The sequence below is a fragment of the Gadus chalcogrammus genome, chromosome 11 (genome assembly GCF_026213295.1).
Source record: "Gadus chalcogrammus isolate NIFS_2021 chromosome 11, NIFS_Gcha_1.0, whole genome shotgun sequence".
Lineage (NCBI taxonomy): Eukaryota > Metazoa > Chordata > Actinopteri > Gadiformes > Gadidae > Gadus > Gadus chalcogrammus.
Window position 1 is genome coordinate 9,789,188 of NC_079422.1, and position 17,290 is coordinate 9,806,477.

A 17,290-nucleotide genomic window follows, 5' to 3' on the forward strand; every position below is an offset into this window, starting at 1 on the left:
ACACGCAGCATCAACGCAGCAACAAAGTGTAAATAACAATGGATCATGAGTTCCTATGCTAGGCATTATGATGACGGCCCTCTGTGTAGTTCAGTGAAGTCTAGTTAGTAGAGATATGCGGATGACCTGTAATTTCATCCAGATTTTGAGTTGCGTGTTCCCAGTCTCGAAAAAAGCCTGTTGGCTCGCTGAAATGTCCAACCACTATGAAATGTCCGCTGTTGTCAGCGAACATAGCCAACATGGTCTTATTATAAAGCATCCAGCATATGATTTCAACAATATGTGAGGGCATACGCAGCAGGGATGATTGCACAGTGGAATGCTTATGGAAAACCACGACCCGCCCGCAATTCCTCCAAGTATTACTGTTTTTCATGCAATCCATCCAACCCGTGGATTATCCACGGTGTCCGCGGGTATGACCGCCAACCGCGCATCTCTACTAGTCTTTACTTTGCTAGTTAGTTCTTTACTAGTTAGTAAACACTGCCCATGAGCTCCAGCGGTTCGCGGGATTCCCTCCATGTCAACAATGGATACATCATGCAATTCCCCTCAATTTCTGGCATGCCAAACCCTCGTTGTGGGGTTTTCGTACGTCACTGACAAAAAAACGCAGATCGCAAGCATGTCACATTACAAGACCTTGTCTCGTCGCCGACTTTTCAAAATCGTGTAGGACTCGCAAATTGTCTGCGACAAACGAATCAGGGCAAAATCGGGCTGAAATCATGTCGTCTGAACCAGCCATAAGGAACCTTCTATGTATTCACTGTCCAACCCCTACCTGCGCACTAAGGAACCTTCTATGTATTCACTGTCCAACCCCTACCTGCGCACTAAAGAACCTTCTATGTATTCACTGTCTACCTGCTCCTTAAAGTACCGTCTCTATGTCGACTGTCCAACCCCTGCCTGCTTCTTAAAGTACTGTCTCTATATTCACTGTCCGACCCCTATCTGCTCCCTAGGAGTCTCTATATTCACTGTGTAACCCCTACCTGCTCCCCCAGGAGTCTCAGTGTTCACCGTGGATCACCTCTACTCCTTAATTCTCATTCAGACCAGGCCAAGACCCTTACCAGCCCCAAGTATTGAGCCTAAACATTTCATAAGCAGTTGCTGCATGCTTCTTGCTTAGGTCCTGAGTATGACATTAACCCTAACCCTAACCCTATTATTGGGTCGTCGAGGGTCACCTGGGAACCGACTGAGGCCACGGTTGGCGCTGTCTGGTACTCAGATGTAATGGACGAGGTCACGTCCACATGCACACACGACTGCACTTTGATCTTTTTAAGTGGCTTTGAGCTTGGGCTTATTCCACAAGACGGGAGCCACCAGCCTTCACATGGCGCGACCGTCCCTCCGACCTGGACAGGAAGACTCCTACTAATGATGATGGAGCTGATGTAGAGGTCGAGAACTAAAGGTTTGGGGCGGAAAGTTTTGGGGTACTTTGGACGCAGGACAGACGTCAGCAGAGGTTGCTGTGATCTGTAGTGATCTAACTAAACCCTTCTAGACCCAGGATGTGTGGCGTGTGCGTGGCGCCCACACAGTGTTCACGCTAAGAGCGATGGGAATAAGAAGTCCTGCAATGGACCACATTACTTGTTTTTTCTAATCAGGTTTTGTGGTGGCACAGCATAATCCAAAAGATCCATTCTCCCTGTCGTTCCATCATGATGTCCTGCTTTTGCAATCACGGAGATAGCATCTCCAAGGGCCGGCATGATTCCTCTCTCCTGTCTGGACAGCCAAGACCATCTAGCACACCTCCACCTCCTCTCCCAGCAACAGACCATTACTGCTGAATTATACCCATGTTTAGGTGTAAGGGGAGGGAAGCGGTTTGGGATTGAAAGAGCCCCCCCCCCCCCAACCTCTCTCCCGCTCCGTCTCTATAAAACCGACATGAAAGAGTAACCAAAGACTAAAATCAATCTAATCTTCAAAACAAAAGGCTAATGCATCCGTTGTTTACGTCTGGGCTGAAATGGAAACAATAGGAGCCTAAACTCTGCGAGAGCCCACTGGAACGAGAGGCTCAAACGAGGCGCAGTCCCGGCGGCCTGGTCTTAGCACTTTGCTTACCTTCCCCGAAAAGGCTGTTACTATGCCAACGCTAATGCTTCAGGACTCGTCTTTCGGCGGTGATCAGCCCCACAGGAAGCGGGCTGTGAGGGGCGCGAGCTGCCCGCGTCTCGTCGTCATGACAACCCTTGTGCCCTGTTGTGTATGTGGTGAAAGTGTGTGTCAACTGTGCTGCTTTATGGTCTTTCGGTCCGAGTGCATTTCCTCGTCCAATAGACCTGGAGGAAATTGTATGTATCTATATTTTTACCCATTTCCTTTTCTGTGTTTGTGGCCGATTAATGAATTATGAAGGAGGTGCTACAGGATAAAATAGCTCTCAGTTTGCATTGGTCAAGAGAAAATAGACTTTATCGATAAGGGGAAGTACAAAGAATTCCTTGGACTTTCCTTGGAAACATATGGACTTTCTTAGAGCAGAATAGTTACGGTCAAGAGTGAAATGGTTCATCTTTTATCTCAAGAGATTGTGCAAGTTGTATCAAGTTGTATATGTGTGTGTATGTGTGGATTTATATGTGTGGTCTGTTTTCATGCAGTTATGCAACTGAATGTTTACTTCGTCAAAAGATATCAATAAAAGATGAGACTACACTGATTTAAAACCCATACATGTAAACCGCCATGCCCCACTCCATGCATACAGAGCAGGGGTGCCACTAGAATTAGGTCTGCATGTATTCAATAATCGCGACAGCCATGGTAGTCAGGTGTGTAGGTCCATGAACCGGCACTGGTCACTAGAAAATGTGTTTTACCCCACTTAATCAATAAACCCACTCAACTATAGCCGACAAATTATAAGTACAGTCATAATAACAAGGTTTTACACACTGGTTGAAGAAGGAAAATAATATGCACACTTAAATATAAATGTTGGATGTTCTGCTGCCGTTTTCTAAAGGTGTGTGTGTGTGTGTGTGTGTGTGTGTGTGTGTGTGTGTGTGTGTGTGTGTGTGTGTGTGTGTGTGTGTGTGTGTGTGTGTGTGTGTGTGTGTGTGTGTGTGTGTGTGTGTGTGTGTGTGTGTGTGTGTGTGTGTGTGTGTCCAGGGTTTGCAGGTGAAGGCAGACTACGTTCCTCTGCTCCAGTCGCTGGCTACGTACGGCTGGAGACTGACCTGTGTGTTGCCCACGCCCGTCATCAAGACCAAGAGGTATCCAACACACACAAAAACACACACACACACACACACACACACACACACACACACACACACACACACACACACACACACACACACACACACACACACACACACACACACACACACACACACAAAAAAACTAATATCACTTTAGGAGCTTCCACTGCGCGTTGCAAAATAAGTAGGGATGCGCATCTCTCCTTTCAAGAAGGATTTGATAAGCATCTCCAGACATGGCCCCTGATAGGATACAGCAACGCTTGTTTAAGGTTCAAAGGATTCGGTGCGAGTTGATTTGAAAATCGATGCGTTTCAATTTGATCTGAATTGATACACTTCCATTTGTTAGATTTCGAGATGCAGCATTCAATTCTTTACTCAGCCAGTACTGACAGATAGCATGCACTGATTCAAAGAGTACTTTGAATAAAAAACAAAATTGTAATTGACCGCAATAGTTAAGAGTAAAATAAGTACACAGCCAATAATAACAAACTATATAAGCCACAAGATACAATCAAGGAAAACCTTAAATGCTAGACTAAACAACATTGTACTTAAACTTCTATTTCCATAATGAACAGGTTCAGAGCGCACAATTTAAATTCAGCATATTTTAAGTATACAAACTATAATCCCCAACAATCCAAATGGTACACACCCCCGAGGAAACCCCCTACACACATGCAATGGTAGTGCCAGGGACGCTGGGAGTGGGGGTCCTGCGGGGGCTGTAACCGCAAGGCAAAGAAGTTTACCTAAACAAACAATAAGAAACTTTTGTTTTTTTGAGAGAACGGAATGGGTGTTCATTAAATGGTTGAAATCCAATACAATGTACACAATGTACGATGTTTTTTCTCTGCACTTGCCTGATGCAAGTGCAGAGCACGTTGCCAGGTGTGAACGCAAAGCAGTAACTGTGGGTTCAAAGAATAATATCTGATTCCTTTAATAATTGCCTCAAAGCCAAACAGCACAACAAACCCACCGTTGAGGCCTTGTTGTTGTGCTGTACACTTTTTGGGGGAAATGCCGAGGGAAAGAATCTCCTGCTGAGCCGTTTCCTCAGTGTGCTGCTCCTCATTTGCATTCGGCCTGTGTGTGTCTGTGTTAAAGAGTTCAAGAGCCTTGATCTGTTGCTACCCGGATAGCATGGCTGGGGCTCGGTCCACAATAAAACGTCCTCTGACTGGGTATAAACCTGCACTGTAAACTGTCCCTCGCTGAATATGGTACTGGGCAGCCTTGACCTACAGCCAGGTGGTGTTCAAGGTTACCGTCTCTTGTAGTGTACAACTTTCTTAAAGTAGGATAAATGTTGTTGGCCATTCAAATGAATACAACCATGAATGAGGCGTAGCATTTAGCATGATGTCATTATGTAGACTCCGCACCCCCAACCCTGACTGACTTCCTCCGTGTCTTGATAGCCGGCCCTCACTCGCCCTGAGGGGTAATGAGGAAGTACTCGCTTCCTCATTATGAAGAAGCGAGGAATAAAAAATAAAAAGAATGGTGGTTGAGGGGGCAAACTCTCACAATAGCAAACAGCGTCTCATTTGATAAACTGATTAATGTAGCAACAAAGGAATAATAATAAAAAGGTAAATTACTTGGAATTTACAATGTTTCGCAATGTGTACAAAAATTATGTCGGATTAATGAGCGTACAGAATAGAATCAGTCCTAGCCCGGTTAAACATCCAAGCATGAACATGGCTCAGTTTGCTGGAGTTATTGAACTTGAATGAGACAATTGCCTTACAGAAACATGTTACTTTCTGCTGTCCAATCACAGCGCCACAAGTACGCAAATGGACACGTCAAGTTGTGAATTATACCTAACCAGGTAGACTGCATTTTGTCAAAAAACGTTGCGTCAATTTTCTGATCCACAGTCTTACATGTGGATCAGTTACAGACTAGCCAACCAATACTTTTGCAGCGTAAACATTCAAAATCAGGGTCAAGGGATTACATTTTTAAATAAATAATGGCTTTATAAAATCCTTACATGATTAATTTGGTTACTTCTTATGTTACGTAATGTTCCAGTGGCCTGAAAAAGGCAAGTCGTACTCAAAAGAGGAACAAGTCCATGTCAAGTCATTCCCTGCATGTCTTCATCTCTTGTAATCTTACAGTGACAGCTGGTCAGTTCATTTATCATCATCATCATCATCATCATCATCATCATCATCATCATCATCATCATCATCATCATCATCATCATCCCATACAGACACTTCCGAAGTGTTCAACTTTGAATACATCATCTGAAAATAATCTGAAAGCCAGGAGGCTAACAGCAGATTTTATAAATTATTTTGATACATAAATAGTATGGCATTGGAGGAAAATCTGCAACGTGGGACACACACACAGACAGACAGACAGACAGACAGACAGACAGACAGACAGACTGACAGACAGACAGACAGACAGACAGACAGACAGACAGACAGACAGACAGACAGACAGACAGACAGACAGACAGACAGACAGACAGACAGACAGACAGACAGACAGACAGACAGACAGACAGACCTTTAATACTTGGAGCAAATGGGTCCTATAATGTCACATTATCAAGTATACTTTTTTTACTTTATTTATTTTTTAGCTAGATACATATCTTATCACATTTCATTATTCTGGAATGCAACTTTAAATGATCTCTCTCCATTCTAGTCCTAAAAAACATAAAACAACACACAATAGTATGTATAAGGGGAAGGTTTCATCAATAGAAGGCTCATTGTGTCGGGCTGTATCACACTAACGATCCATACACCCAGTAGTAGCAGCAGCACTCCCACTTGAAGACCAGTTTTCCCATCCATCAGTGCGCTGACCACAGCGCAGCGCTCCTCGTGTACTCCTGACCGTTTCGGAGCACAGCTGATTAATTACATCTCTATTTCCGTCCCAGGGTCTGTTTTATGACTACGGTTCCCCCTCCCCTCCGCCGCCTCCGTCTCCCTCCTCTGTTCTCCATTTCAAAATGCCTCAACACAACAGGCGCAACATGACTAATTAATCAGAGTCGGCCTACATACGAGGACGCCGCTCGTTTCTCTGCTAAAAAAACAATTAGCGGCGAGTGGAGCGATCATCTGATGATGCATCAGATGATCAGTGTAGTCCATTAAGCTCTGTTGTCTCTGTTGATATTCACAGGAGAGGGGGAGGGGACGCATGGCCGGGTGGACAGAGCGTGCTCAAACGGGTGCCGTAGTTTCATAGTTTCTGCCATGGGTAGAGAGGGTCACAGCAGGGAACAATGCAGTCATCTCAATAGGCTTTGGGCTTAACACACCGTAAGCCGTGGCGCAATAATTGGTGATCAACATGGGAATCATGCAATTATCGAAGCGGTTGGTGAATAGGCCAATTAAAGAACAGGCCGGTTATTAGATGGAGTATAATGATAATAACTTCACAGCTTTCCTAACTCTGTAATGGCTAACACGCAATTTCAATTATAACTAAGCCAAAGAAGACCCCGGTGAATACGGATACATAAAGTAGTTCAGACAGCTTGAGGGATGTCTCGTACCCTGGGTCCTTCAGCCGGGTATCAGACCCTCTCGTTAACATGACCACATAGAGAGTCTCCCTCTTCAGGGTGCTTTCTCAAGGTCTCTCATCCTTTTGGGATTCAGGGGAGTTTTTCCTGGTCCTATAAGAGGGCGTAGGGTTAGGGTGGTGTCATCTAATCTGGCCCTGTGGAGCCGATTTGAGACCGTCACTGTGGCCCAATGCCAATTCACCCCTTGCCCCTGCCACTTAGCCCTACCCCTATTTTATCTGTAGGGAAAGGATGTTCCAATCCTTGTTTTGGATAGAGAGGTAAGGCCAAGTCTCTCCAAACAGTAGCTTTTCTGAGACATACCCAAAACCGACATCAGACAACTCACAGAAAGCCTTGTGGATCAGTGGCGAGATGGTGGCCAACGCTGCAGAAGCAGCAAAAGAAAACCACAAATGGAAATGATTAGAAATTATGATCTTACCTTAGTTTAATGTTGTTTCAATGTCTTAGACCATGTCATTTAAGTTCTCTACTAGTATAACAAAAAAGGACTAGTATGCTGATCACATTTCTCACTTCCCCCCCTTTGATGGCGTATGACGTCTGAATTCCAGCTGCTAAGTTGCTGCCCTTATTACCGCTACTCTAATACTAGTGCAGACTGGCAGGGTAGGAGCACGGGGGGTTGGCCTACAGAGCACCGCTGTTCTGTAAAGAAGTGGCTTGGTAACTAAGCAGCATTGTTATTTATTTGACGACTTGTTTCATCGATTGACAGCATGAAACGTATAGGTTGTGAACGATTTGTGAGCGTTCAAGCATTCCTGTCTCCATCAGATAAATGGCAAATGTCATTATGATAATGCCACAGTAGGGAGGCAATTTGCTGATGACAACCGTAAAAAGGATGCCTACAGCCCACGCAACAGAATCACCACAGCTAAAGACGGCATTGTGAGATTCTAAATGTCCGGCAATGAACTTGTCTCGTGTGGCTACGTGAACACCATCGATGACTACTGCTGACGTAGCAGGGTCTTGAAGGGTTGTTCCATTTTACAGGAGAAGATTTCAACCACCTCCGCATGTAACCCTGATCCGAGGGGCAATTCGAAAAGCGAAGGGGCACTTGAAAAAGAGGGGTTGGGTAAAAATAAGAAACGGGATTGGGCCTGCGATTCAAAAGCAGTACAACCACTACCTGGCTAACCTGGTTTGGCGAGTGAAGGACTTTGGTAGTGAGGAACTGTACATCTCTGATGCCTTCGACAAGGCGCTGTGCTGACAGACCTTTCATTCCCTTCAGATGAGCCTGGCATCAGCCAAGAGACGCGTACCTTTGTTCCAAAATAGACACCGGCTATTGCTCTTCGACAATTCCAGTTATAACAAGGAAGTGTGCGCACCGAGTCTGACAGCTAATAGACGGCGGAAGGGGGGAGGGGGGTGGTTCAGTAAAGGCCTGTAATTTTCTGAGCCATTCTCACCATTTCTACTTTAATGGTCTGTAGACTGGGCTGCTGCTGAGATCTGGCGGCTGGGCTGGTGTGTGCGTGCGTGCGGGTGTGTGTGTGTGTGTGTGTGTGTGTGTGTGTGTGTGTGTGTGTGTGTGTGTGTGTGTGTGCCTGAATGGTGGCCGGGAACACCAGGGTGATGGGAAGGGGAAAACGACAAATGGTAGTGTTGGATGGCGTATCAGAACCCCGCCCCACACACACACACACACACACACACACACACACACACATGCACACATGCACACACACACGCACACACACACACACACACACACAAACGTTGTTATGTTCTCTGCCAGAGCAGATTCCTACTCCCTCTGAAGTGGATGGAGGGAAGATTTGTGGCGGGCTCTAAAGTGTGTTGTATGCCGCCATCATAAGCGAACCGCTGTTCTTCATTTCGAAAGGCAAACGGCTTAACTTGTGACGGCGGCATTTCTATTCAGTGTGGGATTCAGTGTGTGTGGTTGTGTGTGTGTGTGTCTGAGGTTATGAACACATGAGGGTAGGAGAGAGAGCGATGCACACATACATTGGCATAAGCATGCATCCCCCCACAACACGCACACAATTGTGTGCCGATTATTGAATAGAGCTACTTCCTTCTGGTAAAGAAAAGTGACTCCACTTAAACTATGTGGGAAGCAAGTGAGTAGGGGGGAGTAACTACAGGGAGGGATGAATATTGAAACCATCAAAGATCAGGGCTGCCACACACAGGATGCCTTGTTAGCGAGAAAACAGGTTTTCTTCAGTGTGTATGTGTGTATGTGTGTGGGGGGCTGTGTGAGGGGAGATGAGTAAAAATAGAAGTGTGCAAAAGACAGCACACGCATGCGAGACAGGAAGCCCACACAAACCTGAATCTGTGTTTCCTGCCACGATTAATCCGTCAAGCGTACTAGCACTAGTGTAGATTAGTCTCTTTCACAGCACGCAGTGTGGTCTGTTCCCTGCACAGGGGGGGATTAGTTCACAGATTCCCAGCGTGCTCGGGAAGCCTCGGAGGAGCAGAATAAGATTTCACAAGTAGCAAAAGACACACACACACACACACACACACACACACACACACACACACACACACACACACACACACACACACACACACACACACACACACAGTTCAGAAGTATCCATTTGACAGTTGGCCTCCTTTTGTGTAGCAATCACAACAATATGGTCGCCTCCAGCTGAGTTTAGCCAGCATCAGATCGTCAAGGATCCTCCCAGTCGGAGCTCAGGCCAGCTCAGCAGCCTTACAGCATGGAGGAGTCAGGAGGAGTCAACCGGCCCCGGAGAGCCCAGAGCAGCACCAACATGGGACCCTCGTTGCCCACATTAATTTTCCCTAACTGCATGAACATCGCTGTGCCGTTGTATGCATTTGAAAGCGTGAAAATATGTTTTGCCAGCATACAGTCCAGACCGTGTCATAATCAAGCCAGTTAGTTTAACTCCCGTTCCTTTTTTAGCCGTTGCTGAGGAAATTCATTCCTCAAAGAAATGTTGCTCTCCAGATTTGCAGATTAACTCAATTTCCGTTATTTGTTTTTCCATCTTCTCCACGTTTATCTTGCGTCTGTCCCCTCCTTTCTTTTCCATGTTCCTCCGGGTTTCCTGTCCTCCACTCTGGGTCTGCCAGCGATGGAAGTCTGTCCACCAAACAGATTGTTTTCCTGCAGAGGCCCGTCCTGAGCAGAAAGAAGAGGGAGCCCAAGGTAGGTGACCTCACATTCCTCTCCTTGTTGCTCTTGGCCAGGGAACGGGTGGAGGGGCTGGAGGTGGAGCAGGGGAGGGGTGGAGGTCCACTCTCAGCACAACTTCCTTCCCAACCGAGCGGTATTATCTACCATTCAGTCGTCTGGTACAGTGATTCCCAACTGGAGGGAGTTTCTGAGCGGGTCGCAGAGCATATGCCGAAGCTTAATCTTCAGAAAGAAGCTCCTGAATTATCTAAGGTTTCGATGGCTTATTTTATTGAGTATAGCCTTGCTGCGGCTTTTCATTCGCTGCATTTTTATATCGGTACTTGAAGGCAATTTTGACAACTGTAACTAGGACAGTGGTTCCCAAAAAAAAAAAAAAAAAAATTGGAGATTGTAAATAATGTTTATGGCAGGGATGGGGGAATGTGTCATAACGATGGTCATCATGACCCAATGCAACTTTGTGATACTTTTTAGCTAGCAACGTTGTTATGTATGGCCGTTACATGAGCAATGCTACGACATGTGCCATACACAGTGGTGTAATACTAATACGGGTGTGTCCGCCTGTAGCTCAATGCTGAAGGGAAGTTGCCCCCCATCTATCAGATATGTTTGCTATAAGTGTGCCTCCATCTGTACCCCCTATTATCTTGAATTACCTCTCTCAATTAGCAACTTGTGAATGTCAGAAGTGTATCGTTTTTGCAGCCAATAACATGAACCACTGCCTAGACAGGGCTCCACATAAGAGATCCACACATCCACACACCTCGCCTGTGTCCCGTTGACGTCTCGAAAAAAACATGAACATGTATATGAAATTTAGATACAGGTCATTGAAGATTAATGTAGAGGGTCAACATGTTGCACAAGGGGTGATATATGTGGTTCCAAGCCAAACAACATACATCTGATCCACTACCCCTTATTTCCTGGAGCTTAACATAAATATGCAATAAGCAATAAGCAACGACTGGAGACAGAAGCTATTGGGGGCGGCGGCTAACGTCTTCCTCCCAAACACGACTGTGGGCGACAACCCCCGAGTCTCCACATTTGTTTCTCACAGCAAAGTGAAAACGCATTGCGTTCTCCGTGACCCCGATTTAAATTGCCTGGGTGCCACGCTCCAACACTAATGGGCCCACTGGGAATAGTGGGGGGAGAAATGTATTGTCTCTCTCCGCCATTAGGTCCAGGATGCACAATGTCCTTTCATAATCTTGGCCAGTAAAGAAAATATTTGTTGTCTAAAATACATGGGAAAACCAAACACACATTGGAGAAAGGAAAGCCATTTGTTTGGAATGACTGCAGGGCCTGGAACGCAACAATAATAACAGCCTGCCTTAGAATGACCTTCTGTCTACGCATTAGCCACAGCCATTTCAATTAGTTTGTTATCCATGGGTAACATTAAATCTACTGTGATCCGTTCTTAATTAAGTCTACGCGTACGTACACCCAAACGGCCGGCAGCACATTGACCAAACGACCGCACATTCCCCACAAACACATTCAACCCTCTACTGCACCGTTTATCCATTTATACTCTCTCTTTCTTTCTCTCGCTCTCTCTTCACAGAAGCTGATCTTCAAGTCCCGAAGCAAGACGAACAAGAAGTGCATGAAGGAGGCCGCCTCGGCAAAGTACAAGAAGAAGAATAAACCTGGAGCGTCGACCGGAGTGAAGGACCTGGAAGATCCCAAGATACACGCAGAGGATGGGGAGAAGGAGGCGATGCGGGCAGCAGCTAACCAAGATGGCGGCGGGAGCCCCAGCCAGAAGCCGGAGCAGGAGAGAGAGACCAGGAAGGAGCGGGAGAAAGAGGAAGAAGATGGGAAGATGGACAGCGAAATCAAGGTGTCTGTAGAGGAGACATGCAAGCGGGAGGCAGGAGAGGTCCAGCCGGAGCACAAGGGAGGAAGAGAAAACGGCAAAGAAGAGGAAGAAGAAGAAAAGGAGACGATTGAGGAAGAGGAGAAGAACAAGGAAAGCCCACAGGAAAGGGAGGCAGCGCAAAGAACAGATGAGCCGTTACAAAATGGAGAGGTCGCCTCAGACATAGTACCGGATACGGAAAGATCTGAGGAAATCCAGGGGAGCGCGGTGGAGGTGGTGGTGGTCGTCAATGGGCTGCGAGAAGACGAGGAGATGGAAGACGATGAAGAAGGGCTCCTCACTAAACTCCCGGAGACGACAGAGGAAGCAATCACCAGAGAACCTTTGGCAGAGGCCGATCCGACCAATCAGAGCCCGGATGGAGCTCAGTAAACCTTCCCTGGCAGCCAATGAAAGTTATTCCCCCCCCTCCTACCTCTTAAACAGCCTATATCTGGAGAATAGGTTGAAGCCCTGTAACGTAATCTCATCCCCAACCCCACCCTGCCCGATCCTCAAAGTCATTCTCCGAACACCGCCGCTGTGTCCTTTGACTTGCTTAACACACAAGTATCCCTGCTATCGGCCACGCTTAGCCCACCCCTGGAACCGATTTCCTGCAGCCTCAGAGCCCCGCAATCTGTACGATGACCCTCAAGCCCACAGCATTACACATACTGAATGTACCCGGGGGAATACCTAGTTAGGATCACCATTAGGATCCCACCACCTTGGAGAAAAGAGAAGCCGATTGTACATGACGGTTCACAATGAAGGTTGAGCGTGTAACAAGGCACTAGTCCTCAGAATACCGTGATAAAGACCTTGTCAACCTGGTCCCGTTATACACGGCAGAGATCTGCCTTCAGGGCGATCTGCCAGAAAGCCCTGAACCAACAGAATTCTTTAGGAAGTCAGGTGACGTAGTAGGAAGATTGACCAAGTGCATGAAGGAGAGAGGGGGTCTTGATGGATGAATGGGTCAAACAGGGGTTAGGAACCCCTGAAGGCAGACTTCTCCCAAGTGCCGGGTGCACCACAGTGGGGTCACAGGAGAGGTTTGGTTGGAGGAGCAAAATAACTCTTGAGAGGACGATGGTGCTAGCTGTTCCGTTGCGACAATCCAAAGTGAAGCGAAGTTACGTTTACGATAAGCTCGAAGCTAAGTGCTGCAGAGTGGGAACGCCCGATAATCAGATTGTTATGTTTTGGTGGCTCACCTTGCATTAAGAATGTTCCGGTCAAACCGAGGTAGATCAAGATGTGGCGAAAAAACACATCGGAATGAGTGTGGCGTGTGGAAAGGAAATGTTTTTTTTAACCCTTATTTCATGACTTTTACGATCAATTTACAAGATAGAGAGAATGAGAGCAAGAGAGAGCAAGAGAGAAAGAATCGAGTTTGTGAGCAAGAGCCGGGCATTAGGCGGTTCTATAAAAGAAAATGAATAGGCCAATTTAAAAATAACAGCAGTTTATATACCGCATTCCATCTCAACGTTTATTTGATTATTTTCTCCACAGCTTGTTAAGCACCTCTTAATAGGCATAATTTCTGACAATAACAGAGTCATAATGTGATGTTTCGCTGTATCGTGTTGCTTTCCATTTTAAAAAGGATGTGTCGACATTGATGCTATGAAGCGCTCATAAGCCTGCTAATGGCTTTTGTCGGCGGGGTATCTGTCAGAAATCATACATTTATAATAGGGGTCACGTATGGGAGGGGATCCAAAGAGGATATTTACAGCAAATCACAGCTGAACTAAATGGCTGGAGAATAACAAATATTTCTGTTCTAAATGAGAATAGATATATTTCAACGACAGCGCTACGGAAAATGCACATTCATTCATTACATACGTTATTTTATTTGTATTTTTATATGCTGTATGATTATTATATTTTTGCCCAATTAACAGGGCTGCACTTGAAAATATGCATTTTATTTTGGATTTGAAGGTTTTACTTTTTATTGTTGCTTTTCTAGTTTCATTATGGAATGGACATTTGTTTGAACATTGTAACAAAATCTGCCCGATTCCTGTAGCTACTATTAACTGCCACCAGCCACCACGGTTGAATATGTAGACATCATTTTCTTCAAAGGCACGACATAAAGTTAAACATTATTTGTTCTCGACATAAGAGTATTGTGTTGATATTTTGAAGGTATGCTTAATCGTTTCCTGATAAATGAAGGTTTGAGGGGAAAAAAAGGGTTGAACCGAAGGTCATCCTTGTGTTTTTGTCCATATACATTTACGAAGGTTTTGATCCATATTTCAGATGTGTACCATTTAAATGTTGTTGTTTTTTATTGTGAATGTTCTGCTTTTCAGTTGAATCGGTCAAGCGACCACTGTGACAGAGTGTGACCGTCAGAAGGAAGGAGGTTCAGTGCTGCCTGCGCCGTTTCTGCTCTAAAAGTGTGGATATTACTGATGGTCTGTACCTTTAGCTATTCCTCCTCAAGGATGGCTCCATCCCGCGTGTGGGTGGGTGGGAGGTCATCACTAATGGCAAACAAGGTCAGGGGGTCACTGTTGAAATCAGAGGGGACTTTTTCAACAGCTGTAGACCAGGGTCTTTTGTGCTGGCACAACGTATAACCACTCTTGATATGCAGTGAAGATAGTAGCTCATTCCGTAATATATAATTCTGTGGTATTTTATCTTGCGTTTATTTTTCCCTTCTGCGTTTGTGTTTGCTTTGGGATATTTCCGCAGTAATAAGCACTTATTTTGTCAATGACACGTATTTTTGCGTCTTGCGGCACAGCTGGGAATCAGTGTGACTTGTCAGGTCCCATCAGTTGGGCTAGTGTTTTTTTGGTTGGAGACTACAACAAATATGAATTATGGAAGGCAATATCAAAAGACCCATTCCAACAGCTGCAGTAATCATTATGGATAACCCCCCTCCCCACTCACCCACCCCTCCCGCGGAATCTCGGATCAGGTTATTTCTTCAGATTTAATCATGTTTTTCATTTTTCTCAGGAGTCAAGATAACTGTCATCTCTCTTCATGAATATGAATGCGTTGCTATCAGTATTCTGCCTTACGTACAAGCGAGTCGGAACAAAAGCCTGCTGCCGGTGTTTCACATCTGTGGCGCATATTCTGACATTCATTCCCCTTTGACATTTAGCTCTGGGGAGAAAACAAAAGTGTTTGGAAAGATGGGCAAATCAGGAGGTCGTGATATTCAACACAAACCCATTTCCTCTTTTGTAGCAGATTTTTTTTTCAGCCCCTTCCGTCAGATGGGGACGGACGCGACGTTAACCCTACCTTAACGCAAAGAATCGGGGTCAGAGCTCAGCTTTCCCTCCCCATCCAGAGCAGTTTGCTACCTTAGGTCAAGATGTACAGGGTTCCCGTCTCTCAATGCTTATTGGCTAGCACGACCTTCCAATGAGAACAATCCGTTTTGTCCTGTTTAAAAAGATTGAAATAAAAAAATAAACAATGGAAAAACACATTTTGAGCAGAGCTACACCAATGCTTCAGCAGCTACGTATACAACCGCAACCATGTATTCTTTCATGTAAAAAAACACATATTATACAGTTAACCGTTGTGTGTAAACATCGACTATGAGCCTGACTAGATGAGCTGGTGCAATTGTTCTCAGTAATGCTGTAACACAGGCGATCGGTGGACGCCACACGTCTGTCTTTGTGTCTAGAAGTGACAGAAAACATGATATCGTAGGACATTTTGGGCTTTGTTTTCTTTTCCAAGCAGTGCGTCACTCGCAGTCCCGTTAAGATCTGCCTCGATCATTTCCTTCAGCTCGGCTGCCGTCTTGAATGTGGAGTATCTTTGATCACGGTCTGCGGTCACTTCCGCCAAGTTTGTCCGCCATCGAGGAAGAAAATAAATATTATTTTATCTTCCTCCGCCATGACTGTGTCCACCTTCCCATTGATATCATGACATCTGTACAATTTGTATATTATAAATTGATTTATATTTAATGTCTACACATGGCTCTCGTCTTTTCTTGTGTTAAGGGTACCACACACACACACCAACACAAATGGCAATCATGTCTACCTTGTTAGTATTTATGTTTGATAAAGAAATCCTGCATTATTAGGGATTTTTTCACTTAGGCTATTAGGGGATATGTAGGTAAAATCATTAAAAAGCCAGCGGAGCGCTTGGTCTACATCGAGCTCATCAAAGACCCACTACGTGTCTGGGATTAATCAAACAGAAAGTGTTCAGGGAGAATCTTTTCTTTTTCCCCGGCCCTTTGTTAAGGCGCCCTCCTCGTTGCCTTTGAAATGGAAAAGTAATTTCCAAGAGCAAATGACGGCTTCACTTCATAAAGCAAAGTAAAAGAGCCCTCTAATTCGATAGAGCAGGCCAGCGTGAGCAGTGATGGCCCTTGGGGAGAATCAAATTATTGTTTCCATCAAGAGAATATTGGTTTCGAGAATGAAAAAAAAATTACAAAGAAAACGGAAAGGAAAAAAAAGCATTTCGAATTTCGGCTCCATCTGGTTATTGCCTCCTTCATTACCATGGAAACGGTATACTGGATCATATTCTTAGATATTTCATAACTCCATCAACACAATGGGCCTACCATCCGGTAGCTGAAAGCCCACGCTGCATCTTTACGCCTATGCATCAATGATCCCGATGGACCCAGCCCCTCATGACTCCTGGAGTCATGAACGCATAACTTGATTATGTAAACAACTTCATAGTCACAGTCAAGGTAACGCATTGTAATCTAGGAGTCAGTTAGTACCAAACCCGAAGGCAGTGTCTACGGTCATTAACGTAACGGAATCTGAGTCCAGCCAAAACAAAACCACCCAGGTATTAACGGCGCTTGAATTACAGCAGGCGGATAACGACGAGCCGCTAAGCTCATCAGAGCACCACAGATCTGCTGTAGCTTGGATATTAAACTCACGGACCGGGGCGGTAGAGGAACTAAGGTTTCATTTGGAGCTTTACAATGAGGGCCCATTGGGTAACGGTTCAACTTCTGCTGACAGCTGCACCATTTCACAATTAGTCCCCCTTTTGGAATTAAGAAAAGGTTTTCTTCACTGTTGATTGGTATGCTGCTGTAAGAGAATATTAGCCGGTGGGCAAATCAGCATAGACTATTAGCCTAAGGGGTTCTACGGGGAATTAATTGTATTAGTCCCACGCTTTCTAATCTACAGGTTTTATGTAGAAGCCAGACATGTACAGCGTTGCATTTGAAAGACAGTGTGTGTGTGTGTGTGTGTGTGTGTGTGTGTGTGTGTGTGTGTGTGTGTGTGTGTGTGTGTGTGTGTGTGTGTGTGTGTGTGTGTGTGTGTGTGTGTGTGTGTGTGTGTGTGTGTGTGTGTGTGTGTGTGTGTGTGTGTGTGTGTGTGTGC

The 17,290-nt window shown here is 45.3% G+C and overlaps 1 protein-coding gene across 1 annotated transcript in view; it reads left to right on the top strand.

Annotated features, from left to right (window-relative positions):
- The window catches only part of LOC130392555 (raftlin-like), a 93,453-nt gene extending 76,503 nt beyond the window's left edge, over positions 1-16,950 (top strand). Inside the window, exons 9-11 of the mRNA XM_056603107.1 lie at positions 3,151-3,254; positions 9,946-10,021; positions 11,598-16,950. Coding sequence (XP_056459082.1) covers positions 3,151-3,254; positions 9,946-10,021; positions 11,598-12,287 — 870 coding nt within the window. The 3' untranslated portion in view covers positions 12,288-16,950. The remainder of the gene's footprint in view (positions 1-3,150; positions 3,255-9,945; positions 10,022-11,597) is intronic.
- Positions 16,951-17,290: the final 340 nt, after the last annotated feature.